The sequence below is a fragment of the Chinchilla lanigera genome, unplaced genomic scaffold (genome assembly GCF_000276665.1).
Source record: "Chinchilla lanigera isolate Chin_1 unplaced genomic scaffold, ChiLan1.0 scaffold00021, whole genome shotgun sequence".
NCBI classification, from domain to species: domain Eukaryota; kingdom Metazoa; phylum Chordata; class Mammalia; order Rodentia; family Chinchillidae; genus Chinchilla; species Chinchilla lanigera.
In genome coordinates this window covers 1,700,360-1,727,039 of record NW_004955422.1, presented here as the reverse complement: position 1 = coordinate 1,727,039, position 26,680 = coordinate 1,700,360, and the positions used below count along the sequence as shown (strand labels likewise).

The 26,680-nt window shown below is 55.8% G+C and overlaps 1 protein-coding gene and 1 long non-coding RNA gene across 2 annotated transcripts in view; one reads left to right on the top strand and one right to left on the bottom strand.

Annotated features, from left to right (window-relative positions):
- The window catches only part of Creb3l1 (cAMP responsive element binding protein 3-like 1), a 32,473-nt gene extending 7,564 nt beyond the window's left edge, over positions 1 to 24,909 (top strand). The window contains exons 2-12 of the mRNA XM_005384039.2: positions 11,252 to 11,480; positions 13,637 to 13,824; positions 15,275 to 15,353; positions 17,537 to 17,694; positions 18,118 to 18,267; positions 18,415 to 18,473; positions 18,610 to 18,678; positions 21,001 to 21,100; positions 22,203 to 22,329; positions 23,952 to 24,219; positions 24,307 to 24,909. Coding sequence (XP_005384096.1) covers positions 11,252 to 11,480; positions 13,637 to 13,824; positions 15,275 to 15,353; positions 17,537 to 17,694; positions 18,118 to 18,267; positions 18,415 to 18,473; positions 18,610 to 18,678; positions 21,001 to 21,100; positions 22,203 to 22,329; positions 23,952 to 24,219; positions 24,307 to 24,343 — 1,464 coding nt within the window. The 3' untranslated portion in view covers positions 24,344 to 24,909. The remainder of the gene's footprint in view (positions 1 to 11,251; positions 11,481 to 13,636; positions 13,825 to 15,274; positions 15,354 to 17,536; positions 17,695 to 18,117; positions 18,268 to 18,414; positions 18,474 to 18,609; positions 18,679 to 21,000; positions 21,101 to 22,202; positions 22,330 to 23,951; positions 24,220 to 24,306) is intronic.
- LOC102011323 lies at positions 5,740 to 8,883 on the bottom strand. The gene is made up of 4 exons (XR_260843.2): positions 8,738 to 8,883; positions 7,768 to 7,911; positions 6,743 to 6,878; positions 5,740 to 6,639 (listed from the first exon to the last, which is right to left on the bottom strand). It is a non-coding gene; the product is annotated as an uncharacterized LOC102011323 (long non-coding RNA).
- Positions 24,910 to 26,680: the final 1,771 nt, after the last annotated feature.

Here is a 26,680-nt window from a genome sequence, read left to right as displayed (position 1 = left end):
ATGGATGCATGGATGAATGGATGGGTCAGTGGATGGATGGATGGATGGATGGATAGATGGATGGATGGATGGATGGGTCAGTGGATAGGTGGGTGGATGGAGAGATATGTAGGTGGGTGGACAGATGTTGGGTAGGTGGATGTATGTAAAAGGGAAGAGGTGGAGGAAGGATGGATTGGAGAAGGATGAATGGTTGAATGGTTGGGCGAATGGAAATGTGGAAGGGGAGGGGTAGAGTGAGGGTGATGGAGAGATGAATAGATTGGTGGATGGATAGTGAAAGAAAGGACGCGTTCATACTTCCAGCTTTGATTTTTAAGTATATTTTATTTATGTATTTATTCATTAGTTTATTCAAGTCTGAATGTTAACTTAAATCTCTGTGTAGCTTTCACTTTATCATAATGGCCTTCTCTATTGTGAGATATATTGTGTGATAAAAGAATATGTGTGATGCACAACTCAAAGTGTAATAAAATAGACACCTGGAAGCTCATGACCAGGGTTAAGCAACAGACCCCACTCTGAAGAGCTTAGTTTCTCAAAGCCATGCGAATTTGGGCAAGAGGCGAGCGAGTCTGGACACATGTGGAACAGGAAAGTCCTGAGACTGGGTGCCACTCCCAGACCACCCTGAGCAGCCAGCAGGTCAGAGGCAAAGGGCAGAGAACTGGCCAGCACTGGGGAGCTAGGCCATCCCTAGGATCAGGAGCGTCAGTGGCAGGCACAGCCCGGGATCTGTGTGGGCCTGGGTGGGTAACTCCAGACTGAGTGTATTCCTGCCAGTATGGAAAACCTACCCAAGTAAAACAAGGGTCCTCGTGCAGATGCGATCAGAGATGGTGGCAGAGGGTCTAGCCCCCTGCTCTCAGTGGACAAGGACAGTCCCCAGCATGCGAGTATCCCATCTCCCAGCCCATGCTGAGCCCAATCGCAGGGCCTTACCTCTCTGCCTCTCTGACCACTCTGCAGAAGGAAAGCTTTGCTCGAGGGAAACTCAAAAGCTCCAGGCCCCTTTCGGAGTTCTGTGTTCCTGGGTCGTGTGGATCCCTGCATAGAGTAGGGCCATGGCTTGTACCTGGCCCTGCGCTGTGTCCTGAGAGGGTGACAGCAGGATCATTTCTTCACCAACAGTGTTGTCTTGGGTGCTTAAGAATGCAAACTGTGAGAGCTGGGTATGGTAGTATAATCCTAGCGCTGAGGAGGCCGAGGCAGGAGGATCACTTGAGCTCAGGAGATAGAAACCAGCCTGGGCAACATAGTAAGATCATGTCTCAAGAAACCAAAAAACAAAGCACACAGGCTGTATAATCAGAGCCAGGATTCAAATGTGGCTCCATGTGCTAATGGATAAAGCTGGAGAAGCTTTTAACCTCTCTATGTCCCTTCTTCCTTCTCCGTAAACTGAGTGCACGGACAGGAGCTGCTTTATCTTTTGAAGCTTAACTGAGATGGTACATGCAAGATTAGAGCAAGGCCTGACACATAACTATTAGCTATCATCATTATTATGTCTTGTTTTGTTTTACTTGAGACAGGGTCTCACTATGTGGTTCAGGCTGGCATTGAACTCACTGTGTAGCCCAGGCTAGCCTTGAACTCAGAGCAATCTTCCTGCCTCGGCCTCCTGAATACTGAGATTACAGGTGTGTGCCACAATGCCCCATGTATCATTACTATTAGACATAGTAAATGCTGGGCCCTGCATGAGACCTGCAGAGGGTTCAAGGATGAAATGTGTCCTGGACCCTGGAAGAGGCAGCATGTGAGCGGAGCCTTACAGAATGAGAAGAATTGGACTGAAGAAGTGAAAGGCAAAGGCATTCCAGGCACAGGGAGCAACATAAGCAAAGGCCCTGCCCCAGTACAGAGCTGGGGGCTTCAGTCCCACTAGGCTGGAGGGTGGAGATGAGGGGCTCTAGTGTCAGGGTAAGTTGGGATTTGTTTACCTTGCATACCCCGCTAGAGAGCGGGAGGTATTTCAGCAGGCAATAGGGAGACATGGATGGTTCTGGGCTGGATGAGGTGGTAATGCCCAGTTCCTTTGAGGCCTAGAGTTTACTGGGGGAGCTCAGCTGTCTGGCTGACCAAGGCCCTGCCCCTGGGGAGAGAGAAATAGGACCTGTCCTGAGGCAGCATCTGAGCCTAGGTCCCTTCTGTCCTCTGACCTCCTATCACTGTGTGTGGGGATGGGACACTCATACCAGCCCAGATTACTCGCTCCCTTCCCGTCTTCCAGCCCAGCATTCAGGGCCAGGCTGGCCTAGGAGCCAAGGCAACTCCGCCCTTACAGGGGGCCAGGCTGTCCCTCTTCGGGGCTGCACTCTGCAGCCTGAGCCATGTGCTGCGTCTGGTCCAATCCCAGGCTGCTAACGGGGCTCCCCTGCCCGCCCCCCAGTAGCTTTTGTCTGTGATTTTGCAGTACTTGGGCTCGAACCCCGGGCCCTGCGCATGCTGAGCAAGTGTTCTACTCTGCACTACATCTCAGCCCAAAGCGCGCCCCTGCTGACCCTGCTCAGCCGGGACAAAGTGCCCGGAGTCCCTCACAAACCCTCCCAGAGCGCAGGCCCAGCCCTGCCCTCTGCAGCCCCAAAGCCTTCACCCCTTCTCTCCAGGGCTGCAAATCAGTTCCACATTTGGGATCTGGCGTGCGGTTGGCTCAGAACTCTCCCCTCCCAGTTAGCGGCGCCCACTGCCCCCCTTGGGGTCGCATGGTCAGCCCGAGCCGCCCGCCCAAGGGGGCCGCGGAGCGAGCGGAGTGACTCCCCGCTCACAGTCCATTCAGAGCAGCGAGAGGGAGCTGGACGGCGGCAAGGGACCAGGGCAGTGGACACCGGACCCTCCCAGGAAGGAGGAGGGAGGCAGGGCAGGGGGTGGGGCGGAGGCCGAGCGGGAGCAGGCAGATGAGGGTGAGGGGTTGGGGGCGGTGGGGAAGGAGCGAGGTAGTTCCCAGCTCAGCACATTCCGGAGACATCTGGACGCTGGAAAGGCCCCAGCTGGCCCGAGTGGCTGTGGCTTTAGCTTTTCCACTCTGTGATGTCAGGACCCAGCCCTCCCCCCTCTCACAGTCCCACCGGCCTGGTCCACCATGGGGCTGGGGGCTGGGGCCACCTCCCTGGGCCCCTCACCTTGAGTGAGCGAGACAGTCCCACAAGCATGGAGGAAGGGCCTCCCTGCCACCCGAAGCTGGGCCTAGGCAGAGAGGGAGGAGGCCACCAGAAAGACTCAGGACTTGCCTATTGAATGACTCAGGAAAATTCTTTGCACTAAACCAGGTGTGGTGGTACACACCTGTAATCCCTGCACTTGGGAGGCTGAGGCATGAGGCTTACTTAGAGTTTGAGGCCAGCCTGAACTACACAGTGAGACCCTATCTCACAAAACCAAAATAATAATAATAACAATAATAAAGAAAATTCTTCGGGCTATTGCTAGCCCCTCCCTCCTCCTCTTTGGAAGGGAGATAAAGAAATGAATGCTTGGGAAAGGGCTTCTTCCTCTGAGCTGTATGGGCTCCGAGACAAGTCTGCCAGGCCCCGATTTTCTTCATTGGTTATAATGGAAACAGCTGACTGGGCGTGATGGCGCACGCCTGTAATCCCTGAACCCGGGAGACTGAGGCAGGAGGATTACTTCAAGTTTGAGGCCAGCCTGGGCTACAGAGTGAGTTCAAGTTCAGCCTAAACTGCATAGTGAGAGCCTGTCTCAAAAAAACAAAACAAAAAGCACAAATATAGTAGAAACAGCTGATGCAACCCTACATTCTTCAGAGCCCTTTACCCATGGCAGCATGGTCGGGTGGATGGAAGCAGCCCGTGTTGTCGCAGAGGCTGAGGGTCATAGAGGTTAAGTCATCCGCCCAAGGTTACCCAGCACGTGGCAGAGCCAGGCTACAGCCAGGTCTGGGGCCTCCCCTGAGTGTAACCATTGAGCTGTATTGTGTCTCTGTAGGGATAGGGAAGACCTAGCAGTGCTCTGAAATTTCAAGATGGAAAGGACTGGGGAGGCACTGATCGCACACTGGGTGCAGCAGAGAGGTGGGAGAGCTGGCTTTGGAGCATGGGGTGGGGCAGGAGTCCTTGGAGGTCCCAACCCCAGGGGTCAGGGTCACAGCCTGATCCCCAGCCGAGCCCAAGAGTCCTGCACCTTCCCTGCAGGAAGGGAGTAAAGAGGAGCGTATACTGTACCACCTCTCCCAAAAATAAACCCTGAGTATAACTCAGACAGACTGGGACCTGAGGAAGGCAGAGGCCCAATGCTGAGCGCACCGAGCAGAGGGAGCGGCCGAGGATCCTAGCCAGGGCCGCCGTGGGCTCCAGCCGGGACCGCCTTCCAGCTGGCCCAAGCCACAAGGCAGCTCCGCCTGGTTGGCCACTGGGCCCTGCTGGACCCTTGGGCCTGGCCTGAGCCCCAGGCAGCTCCTCTAGCACTGAGCGGAGGCTGTACTCCCCAGGTAACTGGTCTACCTGGGGCTTCAGAGTAAGAGGGCCTCAGGCATGAACAACCCAGAGAATGGGTACAGGAGGCCCCATCAGGGAGGAATCAAGGGAAGGAGGCTGGGCAAATAGAAACTCTGCCTGGGGCAGGAGAAGCTGCCAAGGGTGCAGGATCCAGGACAGTCATTCCTGGAGCTCTGAGGCACAAGCGAGCACCTCAGGCCATTTGCTCGCTGAAGTTCCACCATTCACCCACGCAGTCAGACAGTCAGTCAGCAAACATCTGAGACTTCCAAGCTTGCTACACTTCAGAGATATGGGTCAGAATTAGGTATAGCAGGGCAGAGGCAAAAAGAGTGGATCATTTCAAGTTACTCTAAGGAATTTGGACTCTATCCTCAGGGCAACAGGGAGTCATTGTCATTGAGCTGACAATTATATAGTCATTTTGGGGCTTTAGCTCTTTCTTTTTTCCCCATGGTGCTCCCGCACCACGGGGTGCTTTTAAGACAAAGTCTCATTATGTAGCTCAGGCTAGCTTTGAACTCATAGCAGTCCTCCTGCCTCAGCCTCATAAGTGCTGGGATTATAGACATTACAAACCATTATACTTGGTTTCGATCTTTTTGATCTAACTCTGAAGAGGGATCAGACTTCAACTCATGGACTTCTCTTCATAGATGAGAGCAGGAATCAGGCCTGTTCATCTCCGTACTCACAGAGCTGGGCACATAGTAGGTGCTCAGTAAGTACGGTGTGACTGTACGGATGATCGATAAACAAATGTGGCTGGTGCTCGGTTTCCAGTGTCCTGAGCTGTCCCGCAGGGATCCTCTGGCCGCTGTGTATGGGCCAGTGTCTCCAGCAGCCAAAATCATGGGCTGCCATGCCCTTGGGGATGCCAGTCACAGCTAATACCAGCCCTGGGCGGCAGCATTCGCTGCCATCACTTCCTCCTGCCCAGACAGAGCCTGGCGCCTACCTCTAAGGTTGGGCCACAGCACAGGGGCCGCCTGGTCAGAAGATGCCAGGGCTTGGCAGGCAACCTGGGGGACCAGGATGGACTTGTCAGTGTGAGGAGGGGAATGCAAGGCCTAGACTGCTGGTCTAGGGCTGCAGAGGGTACACGGCCTCCCCAGCACCTGCTCTGCAGAAAGCAGCCCCTGGCAGTGCCAGCCATCCTGCACCTTTCCCCTTCCCAGTGCAGGCAGGCAGAGAGCTCAGTCTCCTTCCCACCCCCTCCTCCAGTCCCAGCCCTGGGCAAGCCAGGGATCCCAAATCTTTTTTGCCGTAGCACGCGTGACTCAGATCTAGGCAGTGGCTTGGCCCAGTCAGGGTTTAGTTGTGCGATCGTGCGAGATGTCGCGTGTGTTTGTGTGAAACTGGGACCTGGATGGTGTCTGCATGAGTGGGTCTGGGATGGCCACACATGTGTGTGAGCGTGCGTATTTGTCATGTTTGGGATCTGTTTGTTATTTGCAGTGCTGGGGAGGGGACTGGGGGCCTCTAGCAGGCCAAACCACCAGCCAAGTATGCATATTCCAATCGGCGTCCATTTGATTGCATCTGATGTCATGGCTGGGTTTGTGCTCGTGCCGGACATTGTCCACCTGGTGTGTGTGCGTGTGAGAGCGTTCGCGCAAGGCTGTATGTGAGATGAACTAAACTCATCCCTAGCTGGGTGGGTCTTCCATTGGGCGGTGTGAGACACCCAAGATTCCTGTGTAAGCAGAGCCTCCCAACCCATATCTGTTGCATGTACATATGTATACACACACACACACACACACACACACACTTCTCCGCCTATGTGGGCTTGGGCTGTGTGGTGAGCAGTGCAGCAGAGGGCAAATACAGAGCCTCAGCGGCCACCTTCCCAGGGCCTGTGGAGCAGGGGATGAGAGCAAGGCCAGGGTTAGAAGGATGCACCCCGCCAACCCTAGAAGGCAGGAGAGGGCTGGCAGCCCAGAGAGGCCAGGACCGCATTCTCAGAGGACTAATTCACTCCATCTGCTCCTGCCGCCCTACTTAGGGAAGGACACAACTATAACCAATGAGAACTGGGACCTAGAGAGGCGACTCCACTTGACCCTGCCGAGACATTGAGCTGGGGCCTCCTGAGTCTTCAGTCCAGGGCTGCCTCCTCTTTGCCAAGAGTCTTAGAGTCTAACTCGAAGTCAAGTCCTGGTCTCTGGATGGTCATCTGCAGAAGGAAGGGAGATCTGAGGACAACTGAGGACCCACGGCCATCTCCTCTCCCTGCTGACTTGCCCCCCCCTCACACACACACACGCGCGCACACATACACTGGACACAGCAGTGACTCAGACTGGTGGCCCTGCAGCTTGAAATGGGAGCAATCTTCAAGTGACCACGAGGCCAGTAACCATCCGGGAATGTGCGGGTCCGTGTGTTTGGGGAGGGGCTGTCTGTGCGCCCGGCCTGCGGGGGCAAGAGAGGGTAATGTGAGAGGCTTCTCCCCCCATCTTTCCCCAGGGCTGTCTCTCGGAAGGAATGTTCGGGCTCGGGATTCCCCCCACCCCGTATCCCACAGCTCAGCCCAGACCCAAGCTGGTATCCTCCCTCCTTTCCCTAGCGCAGACTGAATCAGCCTGAGCGGGGTAGTGGGGGGTTCAGAAGCCAGGGATGGGGTGCGGGCGCCGAGAAGCTGGGGGCCTACGGAAGGGGGCGCATTGGGGCTGCTTCAGGTGGGGGACTCTTCTCCCCGACATCCCAGCAGGCAGTGGGGTCCCCAGAGCCTTGCCCTGGCACGGACCCTAGTGGTGGGCTTGGGGGTGGGGGACGGGGAGGAACCAGGGCAGTCTCATCACCGCCCCAGCGAGGTCCCCTCTTCCGCAGAGACAGACCCCCTGCCCCAGGAGTGCGCCCCTAGTGGGTTCTTGAAGGAGGGTCGGTAGGAAGAGCGGCGAGGGGGCTGGAGAGCCCGGGCCGACGCGCCCCGCTAGCGGGGTTCCGAGTCAGAATCCCTCCTCCATTTGCCCTGCCTCGCCGGGCAGGGGGCGGGGCCGTGCTACTGATTAGAGTTTAGGGCACCGTGGGAGCCTGCGGTTTCAACCTCTGCCCCCACGCGGAAGGGCAGCAGGCGGGACCCAGGAGACCCGATCCCCCACCCCGCGCCTTGGCTGCGAAGGCTGGGACCTTCCTCCTGCGCCCTCCGAGGGCGGTGGCTCACAGCCTCCTCCCATTGGCCAAGAGCAGTGAGCAATGACCAATGAGCAAGGGGGATTTCGGGGGGGGGCGGTCCCGAGCACTCCCGGGTTAACCGGTCGCGTGTTGCACCCGCCTGGCAGGACCCGGATGACCCTCTCACGTATAAAGAGCGGGCGGATGCTCTGGGGTTCAATCCGCAGTGGGCGCGTGCAGGTCAGCGAACCTGGAGCTGGGGACCTCGCCTCCAAGCGAGTGGAGCCGCCGCCGGCTGCGCGTGGCAGCCGGGAAGCTTATATTGGCAATTCTGTAGGAAAAAATCTTTAACGAGGAGGGAAACAAATCATAATGTTTCCTTCTCTGGCTTCCCACCCCGTTGTCTGGAAAGGCACCCCCGTAGAAGGCTCTCCCTAGAACAGCCCTGACCCCTCACAACGTCGACTCACGACCCTCTGCCGTTCTTGGACTCCTAGCTGCTGGCTCCCCACTTCCCCTCCCACTCGCCATCGGATAATCTAACACTGAACCCTCAGCGTGCGCTGGAATGAGGATGAGGGCGGGAACAAGGGCCCAGGCTGGAGCTGGGGAGGTCCGAAGCGTCTGGAGGGGGCTGTCCAAGGATGAGGGAGGTGGGTGCCATGGGAGAAGTGGGGACCACCCCGGAGCTTCAGGGAACCCTGCCCTCAACATCCCTGGCTCGCTGTGTGACCCTGGGTGGGTAGCTTCCCTCTCTGGACCTCACTTTTAGCAAATGGACCATGAACTTTCTCAGGTCCTTTCTGCCTCTATGCTAGAATTGCTGAGCTGCTAGAGGACAGCCACCAGATGGAAGCTGGGACAAAGCGCCCTGAGCGGTGACCTGAGGGCGGCACCCCCGCGAGGGACGAGCCCACCATCCACAGAGCCCCAGAAAGCTCCGAGCAGGGGGACCCGAGCGTCCAGTGGCTCCGCCCCCACCGCTGCCCCTTGGCCGCCCTCCCCTTCCCCTGGCCCGGCCGCTCTGGAAGCTTCGTCCTGCTGGGCTTTGGCTGCCGTTTCCAGCAGGTGGGGCGGGGGCTGCTCCCCACAGCAGGGCCGCCGAGCTCCCTAGCAGGTTCCCATGGGCGCTCCCGGAGGCGTCCCTCCCCGAGAACCTGGTCTCCAGGGACCCAGCGGGGGCGGGAGGGTCTCTCCTCTCCCAGGGCCCGGGGAAGGGGCTTGGCACATTCTTATCATCGCGTGAGACGCGGCTGCTGGAGGACGTTGCACTGACTCACCCTCCCTCCCGCGAGCCGCGCAGCCGCACGGCAGGCCTTGCAGAGACCCCGGGGCCGCGGCGGAGGAAGCGCCCCCCGCTGGGCCGGCTCGGCTCTGCAGCTCTGAGCTGGGCGCAGTCCACACAGCTGGCCTGGCTGGCTGCGGATGGGGGGAGGTGGCCCAAAAAGTTTATGTTGGAATCACAGGTGCTGGCAGAAACTTGCTTCCCCAGACTCCTGGCGGCCTGGTACCGCCCACCCCGGGCGTTGATGGACAGCTGATGCTAGTGGCCTTGCCCTCAGACTACATGATCCAGTCCCTTCACCTATGTTTATTTTGTTGTTTCTTCTCTGTTTTTTGGTTTGGGTTAGTTTATTGATACAGGGTTTTGTTATGCAGTCCAGGCTGTCCTTGAACTCACTGTGTAGCCCAGGCTGGCCTGGAACTCGCAGCGGTCCTTCTGCCTCAGCCTCCTGAGTGCTGGGACGTGCTGGGCTAGTCCTCTGCCTGTATTTAATCAGCTGGTGAAAAACCACAGACCTTGCCTCAGGGACTCAGTCAGGCCAACTGTGACCGGAGAGGGGAAGGTGTGCGACACTCCAGGAAGTGCTAGCTATGATTGTGGACACTTCCCTGCTCTACCCGGGCCTCAGTTTCCCTGTCTGTCAAACACAGAGATGTGCTTCTTTATCTCGCTGGACAATTGTGAGGATGGAATTAAATGATTCCAAACCGGGGAGTAGGAGTGCGAAAGACCTGTCCCTGGGTGTTTGAACTCACCTCTCTCATCAGGCACTGGTTGTAAACTATGGATTTTTATGATATGATGAGAACAATTAACAATGACCAAGCTGTGTGTGGTGGCGCACACCTGTGATCCCAGCAGTGGAGAGGCTGAGGCAGGAAGATTGCTGGGAGTTTAGGGCCAACCTGGGCTACATAGCAAGACTTTGACTCAAAACAAAATAAAACAAAACACAAACAAAGCAAAACAAAACAACAAAGCCGGACTCTGAAATTTGAGCCAGTCCCACAAAGCCAGACCTTAACTGTGCACCAGTTAGGAATCCAGAGACTGAAGCAACCGTAACACTTTCTTCCACCCCACCAGCAAATGCACTCATTCAATAAACAATAAATGGAAAATAGTGACCTTTTTAATTCTTCTTTTTCCCCCAGTACTGGGATTTGAACCCAGGTCCTCTCTCATACTAAGCAAGTGCTCACCACTGAGCTACTTCCCAAACCCCCCCTTTCTTTTTTTCCTTTCCATTTTATTTTGAGATAGGGTCTTGCTAAGTTGCCCAGGCTGGTCTCAAACTTGCGATTCTCCTGCCTCAGCCTCCTCCTAGCTGGGATTACTTGATCCCCACATCCAGCCAAGCTATAATTCTTTAAAGAGGAAAGAAAATAGCTTACAAGCACCTACAGTGTGTCAGAATGCTTTACTAACATTTGTTGAGTAATTAATATGTGTCAGGGCCTCTGCTGATGCTTTACGTGTATTAATTGGTCAAATCCTCGCAACAAACTTAGCAGGTAGGAACTATTACTAACCCCACAGTACAGAGAATGAAATGAAACAGTTTAAGTAACCTCCTCAAGATCGTAGAAACCAAGATTTTGTCAGATTTTTTTTAATGGTCTTTTGAGACAGAGTCTTACTATGGAGTTCAGACTCACTGTGAACTCACTGTGTAACCCAGGCTGGCCTCAAACTTGCAGCAATCCTCCTGTCTCAGCTTCCTGAGCAATTGTCTGTTTCAACATGACTAGTAGATAGGATTTTCAGTCTTCCTAACACAAAGAAATGACAAATGCTCTGGGCGACGGCTATGTGGATTACCCAATCTAGTTATTACACATCACATCCATGTATTGAAATGTCACACTGTACCCCATAAATATGGATAATTAGTATGTGTCAAGTAAAAATTTTAAAAATACATTTTTTAAAATTCTGCCTGTGACCCACTACGTTGATTTCATAACCCATTCATGAGTCACCATCTACAGTTTGCTCGGCCCTGAGTCATAGCTAGAGGCCAGGATCAGAACCCAAGAGCCCAAGCTTATGGTATAAAGAATGGCTTGGAGGGCCGGGGATTTAGCTCAGTGGCACAGTGCATGCCTGGCAAGTGCAAGGTCGTGAGTTCAATTCCCAGTACCAGAAAAAAAGAAAGAAAAAAGAATGGCTTGGAAGCCAGGCGTGGTGGTGCATGCCTGTAATCCCTGCACTGAGGAGGCTGAGGCAGGACTATTGCCAGGAGTTTGAGACCAGCCTGGGCTAGGCCATGAGTTCAAGGCCAGACAAGAGCTGGTGCTGGCTGGGAGGTTGGTGGGGACCGCAGCAGGGAAATATGATGAGGAAGTGGCCACGCTGAGCCTGTCCCCTGCACCTTGCCCCACAGCACTTCCCGGAGCAGCTGGACCATTTCGTGGAGAACATGGATGACTTCTCCAACGACCTGTTCAGCAGCTTCTTCGATGACCCAGCACTGGACGAGAAGAGCCCCCTGCTGGACATGGAACTGGACCCCCCGGCACCAGGCATTCAGGCCGAGCACAGCTACTCGCTGAGTGGAGACTCCGCGCCTCAGAGCCCACTGGTGCCCATCAAGATGGAGGACACCACGGAAGGTGAGAGGTGGCGGTACCCCGGATGGCCCAGGCCAGAAAGGACCTGAGCCCTCAGAGGAGCCACCTAGCAACCCGCTCGGGGTATGGCTCCCTGTAATCCCAGCTCTCTGGGAGGCTGAGGCAGGAAGGTCTTGTCTCAGAAATATTTTGAAGAAATAATACAAAGAGCTGGAGATGTAGTTTAGGGCAAAGGCCCCGGGCGCTGGGAACCTAACAGGCCTTGGTGCATGTCATCTGGGTGCCTGCACTAGCTGCTGGATGACACACTGAGCAAGCTTCTTAACCTCGCTGGGCCTCTGTTTCTTTAATTATAAAACTTAAAAAGGTGCCTTGAAAGGTCCAGACAGGATTAAATATATGTACATAAAGCCCCCAGCTCAGCAGCCGGCACGCAACAGGTATATATCAACCCCCAGCGTTCGTTTTCCTCGTGTACACTAAAGCCCCGTTAATACTCTGCGTGGCTTCTCGTCCCCTGCAGGGGCTGTGACCCTGTGTGAGTTTGTTCATTATCCCCATCTCAGATGGAGACAGCCACAGTGCCAGCCAAGTGACGGGCTTGGAGATGAGGTGGCCCCGGGGTGCCCAGCCTCTGTGCGGCAGGACACTTTGGAGCTTCGGCCTGCCCAAGCCTCTGCAGTCGATGAGGCCTTGCAGCCCTGCTCCCCTCCCACAGGGAAGCCCTCCTATGCCAGGTTCTCCATGCGCTTCTGCTAGGCCAGCCTAGGAGCTCCTCTGCCACCCAAAGTCTATTTTTGGGGGAAAGGAGCTCACTATGTAGCGTAGGCTGGCCTCAAATGCGCAGCGATCCTCCTGCCTCAGCCTTCCCAGTGGTGGGAGGACAGACAAGCGCCACCACACCCGGCTGCCAAGTCTGTTTTTAAAGCAATTTGTCTGAAGGCCTTCATGGAGGCAGCTTGCAGGGAGGGAGGCTGGTGGCCCGCCCCGTAATTTAGGAAGACTGTGGGTGTCCCACAGCCGGCCCTGGGGCTCCCAGCAGGTGGCGCTTGAGCTGGGAGCCGCTGACCCCTCTCCCACCCACAGCGGCCCCAAAGCCCCTCAGGCCCTTCCTCTCTGGCTGCACGGGCCCCACGCTGCCCCCACAGGGCTCACCAGGGTTCACACTTGTCTGGAAGGGCAACCCCAGCAGGGCGAGGCAGGAAGACCTCATAGGGGGCAGGAGGTGGACTCTGTCTGTGGGTAGTCACTCATCACCTCCTCCAACCCGGAGTCCCTGTCTGGTCCTGTGGGTCCTGCTAACTGTTTCTCTCCATTCCTGCTGCCTTGTTCCGCCTCAGCCTCTTGCACACAGCAGCTGGTGATCTATTTCAGCAGCTCCTACAGCCTCCCCACCTGTCCGGACAGGGCCGTCCCCAAGTGCAGAGCCATCTTTTTAAAAATCACTAATTCGGGGCTGGGTGTGGTGGCCTAGTGAGCCTAAGACCAGTGCTCTGGGAGGCTGAGGCAGGAGGACAGTAAGTCTGAACTCAGCCTGGGCAATTTAGAGAAAACCTGTCTAGAAAAATTGGGGGTTTTTTTGTTTGGTTTTTTTTTTTTTTTTTTTTTTTTTTTTTTTTTTTTTTTTTTTTTTTTTTTTTGGTTTTTTGAGACAGTTTCACTAGGTAGTTGAGGCTGGCCTTGAACTCCCAGTGATCCTCCTGCCTCAGCCTCCTGAGTGCTGGAATTATAGGTGTGTGCCACCATGGGGATGTAGCTCGGTGCAGAGGGCTGGATTCAATCCTCAGGACTGCCCCGGGGGGAAAAAAACACCTTCAGCCTCTGCTCATCACCTTTGGATAAAGTCACAACTCTGGCTCATCTTCGAGGCCTGGGTTAAATGGCTCTGTGCATTATGTTACATAATCCTCCAAACCTCCCAGTGAGATGCCTGTTTCTTCCCTCATTTGAAAGATTAGGAAGCCAGGGCTCCGAGAGGGTAAGCAATTTGCCTCAGGTCACCCAGTCAGGAGGGAGGGATCCAGCCCCGGTGTCCAGATGCAGAAGATGCCTTGGCCTCTCACCTCCCAGGGCCTCCCCCTGTCCCTCTCTCCCCACCGGGTACCCTAGCATCTCTCCTGGGGCAGCGCCCACAGGCAGGAGAGGCTGAGCACAGAGCTCTGGGAGTCCCCTGAGCCTGGGTCCTGCCCTTCCCTCAGACGAGCACGGAGCGTGGGCGCTGGGACACAAACTCTGCTCCATCATGGTGAAGCAGGAGCAGAGCCTGGAGCTGCCCGTGGACCCGCTGGCCGCCTCCTCCGCCATGGCTGCCGCGGCTGCCGCCACCATGGCCACCACCCCGCTGCTGAGCCTCAGCCCCCTGTCCAGGCTGCCCATCCCCCACCAGGTGAGCCCGGGGACGAGGGAGGGCTGAGGGAGGACCCAGCAGGTCCACGGGATGGCGTGAACAGGAGGCCACTGTAGCCCTCAGGTGGAGGGTTGGAAACCCCAGAGCAGACTTCTGCCTCCGCCTGGCTGCCCATTCGCCATGAGGTGATGGTATGCATCACAGCAGCCTCAGAGTGAGGTTAGGTCCTCCCGATATGCAGAAAGCAGGGCCGGGGGCAGCCTGGACAAGGGCTCTGAGATGGAAACACACTGGGCTACCTCCCAGCAGCCGGGCGTGGTGGTGCACACCTCTAATCCCCGCACTCGGGAGGCTTAGGCGGGAGGCTCGCAGTGAGTTCAAGGCCAGCCTGAACTTGCTGTATTCAGGCTTCTGTGTCCCACCCACAACAGGACAATCTCTATGCGGGCTACAGATCCAGCAGGAAGAGATGGCCCTCAAATCCAGCACCCAAAATTACCACCACTTGCATGCACGTTGGTGTCACGTATGTGGAAACACGTGTGTTCCCGAATAAGCTGGAATGGAAATAGAAATGCATACACTTACTAAACATGTAAATCTGACTCCAAGCATCCCTTGCCTAAAACCCATCAGGGGCTCTCATTGCTTCCAAGTCCTTTCTCTGGATTCTACTCTTACCTCTCCCGCAGAACTGAGCTGCAGCCAAGGACTCCCTCCTTCTGTGCTGTTCCCCGCCATGTCCTCAGGCATTGGACAGCTTTAGGATGCCAGCGTATTAGTCGCTTTCCCATTATTGGAACAAAATACCCAACACCCTCGGCTGAAGGGAGCAGAGGTTTCAGAGGGTGCAGTCCATGGTTGGCCAACTCCGAGGCAGAAACTGTGGTAGCAGGGTGTTGCAGCGGGAAGCTGCTCACCCCGTGACAGTCAGGAAGCAGAAGGAAAAGCGAAGAGCCCAAGAGCCGGCGCAGGAATACACTCTCCAGGCCACGGCCCCTGCTGCCCACCTCCTCCTACCAGGCCCCACCCACCTGCTAACTCACTCATCCACGGATGGATCCACTGAGGAGTATAGCATCCCCATGATCCAGTCACCTTGCAGAAGCCCACCTCTGAACACATGAGACTTTTAGGGGACACTTTAGAACTAAAGCATAACAGCCAAACATCACCTCTGGTCCTCAGGGCAATCCATATACCAAAGCCAAGGTGACCTTCACAAAACAGGGTCCACCTCCACCAAGGAGGAGGCCACAGGAAGCCCTGCTCCGAGCGGAAGGACAGTATGTCCTTGGTCACATACTGTCCTCTTAAGTGTGGCGTGAGAGTTCGCCTCTGTCCCCTCTGGGCTGTGTCCAGAACCCCAAGCCAGGCCATGTCCTTGACGGCAGGGCAGATCTCCAGCCTCAGGGAGGAAAGTGGAATGGGTGGGCTGATGGGGACCACCCCAGGGACAGCTGATGGACTTGGGCCTGTCCTTCCCCAGGCTCCAGGAGAGATGACTCAGCTGCCAGTGATCAAAGCAGAGCCCCAGGAGGTGAACCAGTTCCTCAAAGTGACACCAGGTGAGTGTGTCCAGGGAAAGGCCCTTTTCCCCTCAAGTCCTAGGCAGACACACCTTCCCTCTTGGCCTGCCCCACTCCATCCTTGAAATTCCCCAATTCTCCCCTAAGTATCATCTCCTCTCACCCCTACCTACTCTCCATCATCCATCTCCCTCTTTTCTTCCAGTCTCCCCTTACTCGGCCTATGATTTCCATCATTATATCAACATCCTTTTACCCCTTTGCTAACCCTCCTGCAATCAACTCACTAACTGAAGCCCACTCTGTAGCCACCCACTGTCCATTCATCCAAGCACCCATCTAGATATTGCACTACCCATCTATCCAACCATCCATCCACTCATCCATCTAACCATGCATCCTTCCACTCTTCCTTCCATCCATCCATCCATCCATCCATCAAACCATCCAATCATCTCACTACCCATCCATCTACCCATGGATCCACTCATCCATCCAACCGTCCATCCAGCCATCCCAATTCCCCTCCGTCCACCCAACCATCCGTCCATCTTTCCAACCATCCATCCACCCATTCACCCATCCAACAACCCATCCCACTATCCCACTGCCCATCCATTCACCCAACCATCCATCCACTCAACTGTGCATCCATTCACCCAACCATCTACCCATCCATTCATCCACCCACCCACCCAGAGTCCACTAGGCAGCATCTCCCAGTTCCAGGCACTGGGGAAGCAGAGAGAAGACAGTACTTATACCCAAGTAGATCACAAGAATCCCCAGGGTCACAGACAAACTACCAGTGACCCAGCAGTGACACGGGAGTGCTGATGGCAACTCCTCAGTGAGCCTTGGGAGCTCATCCCCAGACCAGCCAAGGAAGAAGGGGACATAGAGAGCTTCTTAGTGTTGGCCAGACATCAAAAGAGCAGCAGAACCTTTGGAGTCCCGCCTCATTAATTTCTCAAATGCTGATTAAGAAAAGAATTTCTCAAACGCTGATTAAGAAAAAAGAAAAAAATAATAATGATAAAAAAGAATCTACTGTGCATCGGGCTCTGAATTAGGTGCACAAGGCCTACAAAGGTGACCGGGCCAGTTTCACCCTAATGGCACCCGCAGACAGGACGCAGGCGTGAGAGGGGGCTCGTGTTAGCCCCGTAGCTGTCCGGTGCCTTCGTTCCTAAAGCCTCTCACAGACAGTAGCGCGTCACACTCTCATGGCTCTGAGCAGTCTTCCTGCTCCACTCAGTAGGCAAGGAGAGTAGGCCGGGAGGGGTTACATACACAGCTGGGAGATGCCACGGTCAGGACTTGGCCTTGGCCTCCCTGGTTCCAAGTCCAGTGCTCTTTGCAGTGTGGTATCCAGAAGAGGCAAATAAATGTCAAAAGGAAGGAGAGGACTCCCGCAAGAGCCGCCTTGCGCGGAGCCTGGAAGGACGGTGCCCGCCCCACGCCGGCTGGGTCTCCGCCCGGAAGTACCTGCGCTCTGTGCTGCCCCGAGGGCTGTCCTTGGCAGTCTAACCCTACAGACTGTTGGCCTTCCTGGCCCATCGCCACAGAGGGGACAGCATGGAGGACAGTGTGGAGGAGGAGGCCGGGCTCCTCTCTGCTCCTCTGAAATTACAATCCTTGCTTCTTACCCTGAAACTGGAAATGGGAACCGTAGGTTCCCTGGGTGATGGCAAGATATTCTGGGGTGGAAGAAGGAAGGGGGAGAAGACTGCTTGCTCAGTCACCCCCACCCCGGGTCTGGTGTGAGACCCCAGTCACCGTCTGGGGTTGTAGAGCTGAGGCTTAAAGGGCCCAAGTCTTTGTGCCAGGCATGGTGACGTACCTGTAATTCCAGCACCCATCCCAGCACCCGAGAGCCTGAGGCGTGAGGATCGCAAGTTTGAGGCCTGGCTGGGCTATGTGGCTAGTTCAAGGCTGGCCTGGGCTACACTGTGAGACACTCTCTCCAAAACAAGAGGCAAAAGGGGAACAAAATACCAGCATTTTTGAAGCCAGGGGCGGGGGCAGACCCCGCCTCTGTGGTACCCACACCAAGGCGCAGGCTGCAGGGAGCTGGGCCCCAGTGCGGTCCTGGGTCTGAGAGGGGCTTCTGATATGACCGCCATGGGCCAGGCCCCCTTTCCTTCCATGCTGAGCTGAATGCCTGATGTCTCAGCTCCGTCCTCATGTCCGCCTGCTAACCCGGCCCCCTCTCTTCCCAGAGGACCTGGTACAGATGCCTCCGACGCCGCCCAGCAGCCACGGCAGCGACAGCGATGGCTCCCAGAGTCCCCGCTCGCTGCCCCCCTCCAGCCCTGTCCGGCCCATGGCCCGCTCCTCCAATGCCATCTCCACTTCCCCGCTCCTCACCGCCCCACACGTAAGGAGCTGGGGGTGGGCTGGCCCTGGAAGAGGGAAACTGAGTCAATCCCCAAAGCTCATGACCCGGGGGAGGGTCATGAGAATTCAAAGACCGGACCTTGGCCGAATCTGGCCGGCAGATGGCGCTGACACTCCTCTAACCCTATCTCATGGTGCCAGGGAAACTGAGGCAGAGAGAGGCAGCCCACACTGCTGCAGAGCCGGGACTGGGCTGGGCATCCTGAGCCCCAGGGAAAGGACCCTGCTGGGCTCCCAGCACCCTGACCTGGACTTGCTGCTGTCACTGGGTACAACTCAGATCTGCCCCCTGTTCAGAGGAGGAAACAGGCCCAGAGGGTTGAGCATGCAGACAGCACGTGACAGCCCTTGACTCTGAACCTGGGGCTGCCTGGGGCCTAACCCCGTGTCCTGCTCCTTGCAGAAATTACAGGGGACATCCGGGCCACTGCTCCTGACCGAGGAGGAGAAGCGCACCCTGATTGCCGAGGGTTACCCCATCCCCACCAAACTGCCCCTCAGCAAGGCAGAGGAGAAGGCGCTGAAGCGGGTGCGAAGGAAAATCAAGAACAAGGTAGAGGCTGCGCAGCGCTGGACCCACCCTGGGCTTCGGGGCATTCCCAGGGGGTGTGGCCTGGGTCCCGGAGCGACACCTGCCCCAAATCGGGCCCCCAGAACTGGAGTTGTGGCGGAGGTAACTGTTTTGCTCCCACCCCGCCAGATCTCAGCCCAGGAGAGCCGCCGTAAGAAGAAGGAATACGTGGAGTGCCTGGAAAAGAAGTAAGGTCCCCGAAGCGTGGCCCGCTGTCCCCATCCTCTGTCGCTGGCCACCAGAGTCAGGCGGTGCGGGGAACAGGGCGGCGGGCAGGGGTGAGCCCGGGGCTGCCCTGAGCCTGTGCCCACCTGGCCCCTCCAGGGTGGAGACATTTACATCGGAGAACAACGAGCTGTGGAAGAAGGTGGAGACCCTGGAGAACGCCAACAGGTGGGTGCCGCCGCCCATGTCCCCACTCTGCACAGCAGGAAAGAGGAGAGTTCCAGGGACCCCTGAAATTAGACCCTGCAGCTGGGACCACTTATGTCCTGCCCTGCCCCAGCTCCCAGGCTCCCTCACGGACGGACCCGTGATGCGCACAAGTGCCGGGCTGGTGACATGCAAAAGGGAGGCAGGGCAGAGCAGAAGCGTCCCACGTGTCATCCGCCAGCCAGCACTGCCTGACAACTTGTTAGAAGTGCAGACTCTCACCAGGCATGGGGGCGCACACTGTAATCCCAGCACTCAGGAGGCTGAGGCAGGAGGATCAGGAGTCCAAGGCCAGCCCAGGGCACACAGCAGAACCCTGTCTGAAAGCAGAGAGAGGAAAAAAGAAAGAAAGAGGGAGGGAGAAAGAGACAGAGAGAAAGGTTGGTTCTTTTTTTTTTTTTTTTTTTTTTTTGGTGCTGGGAATCGAACTCAGGCCCTCACGCTTGCCAGGCAAGCACCGTGCCACTGAGCTATATCCCCGGGGAACGGTTGGTTCTTAGACTCTAATCCAAGTGGACTGAATCAAAACCTACTGCAGTACAGCCCATAAATCTAGGTTTTGTTTTGTTTGTTGCCATATTGGCAGTTGAACCCAGGGCCTTTGCACTGAGCTACATCCTCAGCCCTTTTGTTTCATTTCATTTGTTTTCTGAGATGGGGTCTCGCTATGTAGTACCAGCTGGCCTTGAATTCACTGTGTGGCCCAGGCTCGGGTCAAATTCCCGGGGATCCTCCTGCCTCAGCCTCCCGAATGCTGGGGTTACAGGTATGCATCACCATACCTACTTTATTTTTGAGACAGGCTAAATTGCCCCAGGCTGGCCTCAAACTTGCAATCCTCCTCCCTCAGCCTCACAAGTAGCTGGGATTACAAAATGTGCCCCCATGTCCGGGTGGACCCCAGGTTTCTTTGTTTTGTTTTTTTGTCTGCGGGGAAATGACAAGCGCAGTATCTCACAAGATAGATGTGAGGATTCTACGAGTGCAATTCAAGGGTCCGGCGTGGTGCTTAGTATTTAAGAATTCTCAACTCATAAAATGCTAGTTTTTCTTCTTTTATTATTATTATTGTGAATTCTTGATGGGGCCCAGCTGGGACCCCACCTAGGTCTTTAATAAGTATTTGCGACAGATATATGACCTGCGTCATGCCAATGGCACAGCCGACTGCCTGGTATACAGTAGGAGCCTAATGCCAGACTTTCCTTTTTCCCTTCCGCCTTCGACCGCGGCTTCTCGCTGATTGGCCGAGAAACTCCTCCCCCCGCCCCCCAGCTCCGCTCCCGCCAGCGTGGGGTGGAGCCTTCTCGGCGCACGCCAAGGCCGGAGATAGGGCGGGTCCTAGGCGCTATTTCGCCACCTGTTGTTCACTCTGGGAACTGCACCAGCCTGGCTGCGTGGAGGAGAGGATGCCACGCTGGGAGGGATACGCATAGAGAGCCCACAGTGAGCAATGGAGACTGATGTGGAAATCCATAAGTAAGCCGGGCGTGGTGGCGCACGCCTGTAAGCCCAGCACTCGGGAGGCTGAGGCAGGACGATCGTTGTGAGTTCGAGACCAGCCTGGGCTACAAAGTGAGCTCAAGGCCAACCTGAACTGCATAGCAAGACCTTGTCTCAAAAAGACCAAAAAAAAAAAAAAAAAGGAAATCCATAAGTAGATGAGGCACTATGGGTATTAGGATCACAACAAAAAATCAACAAAATTAACAAACAGTAACTGCTGTGCTCACTTCAGGCATACATACGTTAAAACGGGTATCACTTATGGGACCTATGTACCAGGCCCTGTGCCATACACATCCTTCTTACCAGTTTAGGGTGCTAAGGATGGAGGTTGGTATAGAAAAGGAAGGCCAGGCAGTCATGGCGCCTCACACCTGTAATCCCAGCACTTGGGGAGGCTGAGGCAGGAGGATCACCAAGCTCAAGCCTAGCCCGGGCAATTTAGTGACTTAGTGAGACACTATCTCAAAATTTAAAAATAAAAATAAAGAAGGGCTGAGGATGTAGTTTGGTGTTAGGGTCCTGGTTCAATCCCAATACCGCAAAAAAATAAATAAATAAATAAAAGAGTAAAAAGAAGAAGGCTGGCCTTGGCCACTTGCATCCTGGGTGCCCCTGAGCTTCCTGAGGTGGCCACACCCCACCCCACAGGAGCCACCAGGAACCAGGCTCCTGGTGCTCAGGCCAGGCCGGAAGCGGCCCAGCCCCCAGGGGAGGCCCAGGAGGCAGAGGCGGCTGCAGGGTTGGGCCTTCTAGTGACCACTCTGCCCTCCTCAGGAACCTGCTCCAGCAGCTGCAGAAACTCCAGGGCCTGGTCACCAGCAAGATCTCCAGACCATACAAGATGGCAGCCACTCAGACAGGGACCTGCCTCATGGTAGGCGCCGCCCTGGCCAGCGCGGGACCCTCGTCCCTCTCTTCCCTCCCCTAGCTCCGGGGTCGGGGGCACAGCTCTGAGGGTGTGGTGGTGTCAGGGGTGATGTCACCCCAGGGAAACTGGTCCCTGCAGAGCCTTGCACAGTTCCACTGTGTCAGCGTGGCTGCGTAGGTGACACCAGTGAGCCCAGCTAGTGGCAGGTCCCTTGGGGAGGCCACTTCTGCAGATCCTATGGGGTGAAGGACTTGGGGAGATGCAGGGAGTATGGATGAAGGGGGAGATGGCTGAGTAAAAGCCTAGAACCCAAAAGAACCTGGGTGTGGTGGTGCAGGCCTGTGATCCCAGCACTCTAGGAGGCTGAGGCAGGAGGATCTTGAGTTTGAGCTCAGCCTGGGCAACTTTAACAATTTAAGAGACCCTGTCGCAAAATAAGAAGGGTCGGGATATAGCTCAGTACAAAGTAGCCCTGAATCCCCAGTACTGCCAAAAAAGAAAGAAAAGAAAAGAAAGAGCCGGGCATGGTGATGCATACCTGTAATCCCAGCACTTGGGAGGCTGAGGCAGGAGGATCGTTCCAAGTTTGAGGCAAGCCTGGGCTAAAAAGTGAGCTCAAAGCCAGTCTGAACTGCTTAGTGAGACCCTGTCTCAAAAAGACAAAAAAAGGGGGCTGGGTATTTAGCTGAGCGGTACTGCGCCTGCCTGGCAAGCGCAAGGTTGTGAGTTTGAATCCCAGTACCGGGGAAAAAAAAGAAAGAAAGAAAAGAAAAGAAACCCAGGTGTGGTCCGGCTCAGGGCTGTGCTCACACACAAGGCCTAGCTGGGGCTCCTTGTCCTCAGTGCCTGGGCTCTCGCTGGCTTGAGCCACACATGCTGCCTCCTGCTCCTTCCTGGCCCCACCCCACCACCACTGGGTGGCCCGGGCAGCGCCCCCCAGCCCCACGCCCCCCACCCCCGCTCCAGAGCAGCTGGGGGATCCCAGGTCCAGGGCCGCTGGCTCCGGGAGCCGCTTTGGGCAAGCTTGAGACTCCTGGGGGTGCAGCGTCAGCACAGCCCTGTACTGCCCCGCCCCCTGGCTCACGCCACCCGCCGCTGTCTCGACCAGGTGGCAGCCTTGTGCTTCGTGCTGGTGCTGGGCTCGCTCGTGCCCTGCCTTCCCGAGTTCTCCTCCAGCTCCCAGACTGTGACGGGAGAACCCGTGGCCACCGACAGCATCTACACCGCCAGCCAGAGTGAGTCCTCCCCTCCAAGCCCCATCCCAAAGCGGGGCTGTGTTTGGGGTTGGCATCATCTTGTCCCGCCTCGTTCTGCAGATGGGGAAACTGAGGCCCAGAGAGGGTCTGTGACTCTCTAGTGGGGGGCGCTGAGGAGGGGGTATGGCTGCCCGAAGCACCGTGCTGATGGGTCCTAAGGCTTGGTGACGTCCAGCCTGGACAGGGTGGCTGGGCTCAGCTATTTGCCGTCCCCAGCGGGGCGTGGTGGTGAACACCTATAATCCTAGCACTCAGGAGGCTGAGGCAGGAGGACTGCAAGTTCAGGCCCAACCCGGGCAACTGCAGAGGCAAGGGCAGAGGAGCTTCCAGATGACCTGGCTTCATTTCCCGGGAGCAGGATCTGGCGTGGGGTGGGAGGAAGAGGAAACAGATGGACCCTGAGAAAGGAGATGGGAGGAGGGAGCGTCCACAAGGAAGGATGGCCCGGAGGACAGCAAGGGCCGGGCCTTGAGCGGAGGAAGCGCGGGAGGCTTGGGAAGAGGAAGTGGGGGCAGCGTGACAGCCGCTGACACCGAGAACAAGAAAGCTTGCAGGGTCTTGCACAGTTCCAGAGCCGCCTGTTCCTGTCAGGTCTGGGAGATTGCGGCCGGATCTGCATTCAGCAAGGACGAGGAAGAGACAGCTTACGGGGTAGCCGGGAGCCCTGGTCACCTGCTCTGTGAGGCAGAGACAAAGCAGACCTCTTCCCCAACCAGGCGTGATGGTGCACACTCGTAATCCCAGCATTTGGGAGGTTGAGGCAGGAGGATGACACAAATTAGAGGCCAACCTGGGCTACCTACTGGGTTTAAGACCAGCCTGAGCTACACAGAAAGACCCCGTCTCAAAAAACAAACAAATAAATGAAAACACGCCACTCCCAAAAGCCTGTCAGATTGCAATAATGTGATCAGGCTTAAGGGCCTGCTGTGTGCTCGGCATACAGATGTCCTGTGAATGTTTGTTTTCTTTCCACTGGTTTCTCTGAAGGGCAAACTTGGGCCTAACTGGGGAAGAGACTTTATCCAGGGCTCCTAGAAGTGGCTGTGGTGAGATTAGAACTCAGCTGGCTGCTGTGGAGCCCACCTGTAACCCCAGCTACTCAGGAGGCTGAGGCAGGAGGATCCCATGTTGGAAACCAGCCAGGGCAATGTAACAAGATCCTGTCTGAAAATAAAATTAAAAATAAAAAGAACTGGGATGTGGCTCCACAGTAGAGCACTTGCCTAGAATGTGCGAGCCCCTGGGTTTGATCCCCAGTCTGTAAAAAGAGAACAAAAACATAAAGAACAGGGGTCTCAGGTCCCCAAAGCCAACCTTCTACTTAGGAAGTGATCGGAGCTGTTTCACTAAACAGGTTTGATCCCTTGGCCTCTATTATGCATGTACATGACATCAGGTTGACCTTAGTGTCCCCATTTCCCAGTTCAGCACACTGAGGCTCAGAAAGATCAAAGCAAAGTGTGCGACCAGCCCAGGAGCTGGGGTTTATATCCAGGTCCGAACGCTTGTACAGCGCTGTCCCTCACTACGACCAGGAAATGGCCAAAGGGGTGGGGTGGACCCCAGGGTGCCCCCGTCAGCCCACCGTCCCTCCCCAGTGCCCTCCCGGAGCCTGCTGTTCTACGAGGAGGGCGCCGGCTCGTGGGAGGACGGCCGCGGCGCGCTGCTGCCGGTGGAGCCCCCGGAAGGCTGGGACGTCCCGCCCGGCGGACCAGCGGAACCTCGGCCCCAGGACCCTTTGCAGCGCGACCACCTGGACGGCACCCACGAGACCACCAAGTACCTGGGCGAGGCCTGGCCCGAGGGCGTCGGGGGCAATGGCTCGAGCCCCGACTTCTCCCACGCCGAGGACTGGTTCCAGGACAGGTGGGGCAGTCGCTCCCTGCCCGGCCCCGCGCGCCCCGAAATCGCGGGGGCGGCGGGGACTATCAGCCTTGCCCTTTCTCTCCGCAGGGACTTGGGCCCCAACACCACCCTGCAGCTCTCCTAGGCGCCCGAGACCAGGACACAGGACGCACCCCTGGCGCCCACAGAGGACTTCTCACGCTCACCGGCCGGACCCCGCCGCGCCCTGTCCCCCAGGAGAGGGTCCCCCTGCCCCGCCCCTGACATCCACACTCTCCCCACAGGCCAGCCACTCCCTGCCCTCCACAGCCATCCGTCCTCAGCAAAACCACTCACTGGCCACTGTCCCTCGCTCAGAACGACCACAGGACCACTGCCCCTCACTCCCGCCCCCCCTGTACAGACCAAGAGCGGAAATTGTTTGTAAATAATGAACCTTATTTTTTATTATTGCCAAGCCCCTAAGATATTGTATTTTACAAATCTCCCTCCGACCTGCCCCTCACTTGTTTTATATTTTATGAAGTTAGTGCGGGCTTCGCAGCTGATCCTGGGCCGGGGCAGAGGGACACACCCACCTCCTTGCCTGGCCTCCCCGTGTTGCTGCCCAAGCCATTGGGCCTTTTAATTGCCAGACCGCTTCCCCTACCAGCTCAGCTCTTGCTTTCAGAAGGCAAAATTTAAAAAAAAAAAAAAAAGATGCAGCATCAACTGCCGACTCTGTGTCTTTCTTAGGGGGGATGAGAAGGGTCTGTTTGTTTTATTTTTTGTTTGTTGGTTTTGTTGGTTTTGCTTTTGTATGGTCTTGTTTGGACTCGAGGTGATCCTCCTGCCTCAGCCTCCTGAGTGCTGGAGTTATGGGTGTGCACCACCATGACAGCAGTTTCTTAGTTCTTGTACCCTTTGCTTCATCTGGATTAAAGGCACGGACTTCAGAATAAAAATGACTAGATGCAGGTATGGTGGCACCCCAGCTACTCAGGAAGCTGAGGCAGGAGACTTTCTTAAACTAGGGAGTTCCAGGGTAGCTTGGACAACATAGTAAGACACTATCTCAAAAGGAAAGAGAAAGAGAGAGAGAAGGAGGGAGGGAAGAAAGGGAAAGATGAACAAGGGTGGTGGCAAATGCCTGTAACCCCAGCACCGTAGGAGGCTGAGGCAGGAGGATCACAAATTGGAACCTAGCCTGGGCAACTTAGTGATTTAGCAAGACCCTGCCTCAAAATACAAAGTAAAGAAAGGGCTAGGAATGTAGCTTATTGTGGAGGCCCTAGGTTTAATTCCCAGTACTTCAAGAAAGAAAGAGAAAAAGGGAAAAGAAAAAGAAATTGTATTTGTGGGCTGGAGTTGCCCTTGCTAGCTGTATTTGAGAAACAAATTTCTAATGCCAAGATTCCCTGACCGCTGCTATACACACTATTTAATCCCCTCGTTCAAGTACACAAGGACTTGGGCATCATTGGATTACCTTTTATGATGAAAGAAAAGAGGTTTTGCAGATGGAGTTAGGGTTCCCAATTAGCTGATTTTGTTTCGCAAAGGAAGGTAATCCTGGGTGGGCCTGGCTTCATCGGGTGAAGGTCAGTCTGCGGAGGAACCAGGCCCTTCCTCAACAGCGCGCGCCCCCTGCTGGCGGTGATGCAGACAGCTGCGTTATGGGAGGGGGCGGCTTCCGGAGCTGAGGGCCAGCGACCCTGACAAGCCCAGAGCCTCAGCCCTGGCTGCCAGCTACACCTGCTCCGAACCCGCAGCCTCAGCCCAACCTCCTCCCAGGATGAGACTTCACCTGTCCTGTATTCGTTGTTTATGGGTGTGTATTTGCCTGTGATCACATTCATCACAGGGAATTTGTACCTGTGCACGGAACGTCTTCTTCTCTTTCTCTGCTCCCTGCAATCATACCCCCCACTTGGGGCTGGGGATTTAGCTCAGCGGCAAAGCGCCTGCCTGGCAAGCGCAAAGTCATGAGTTCGGTTCCCGGTACCGGAGAAAAACCAAAAAAAAAAAAAAAAAATCATCCCCCCCCTTTGCAAAAGCTCTGTTTCCACCTTTCCCTCTCATTCTCTTTTTAACCCCTTTTCCCTTCCTTCCCCTTCCCCTCTCTTGTTCCTCTTCCCATTTGAACGTGTTCTTCCTGTGTCCCAGTATCTAGCCTCTGTGTTTTCATTTGTTTGTTTTGTCTTTTTGAGACAGGGTCTTGCTATGCAGTTCAGGTTGGCCTTGAGCTCACTTTGTAGCCCAGGCTGGTCTCGAGCTCACAGCAATCCTCCTGCCTCAGCCTCCCGAGTGCTGGGGTTACAGGCGTCCGCCACCACGCCTGACTTCGCCTCTATTTTGATCATGTGCTCTTTGAGTTTCTCACACCAGAGAAACAATGCCATGTGTAAACTTGTGTGTCTGGTTTACCCACTTAAGACTGTGATCTCGAAGTGTATCCATTTTCCTACAAATGACTCGCTTGTCCTTCTTTATAGCAGAATAG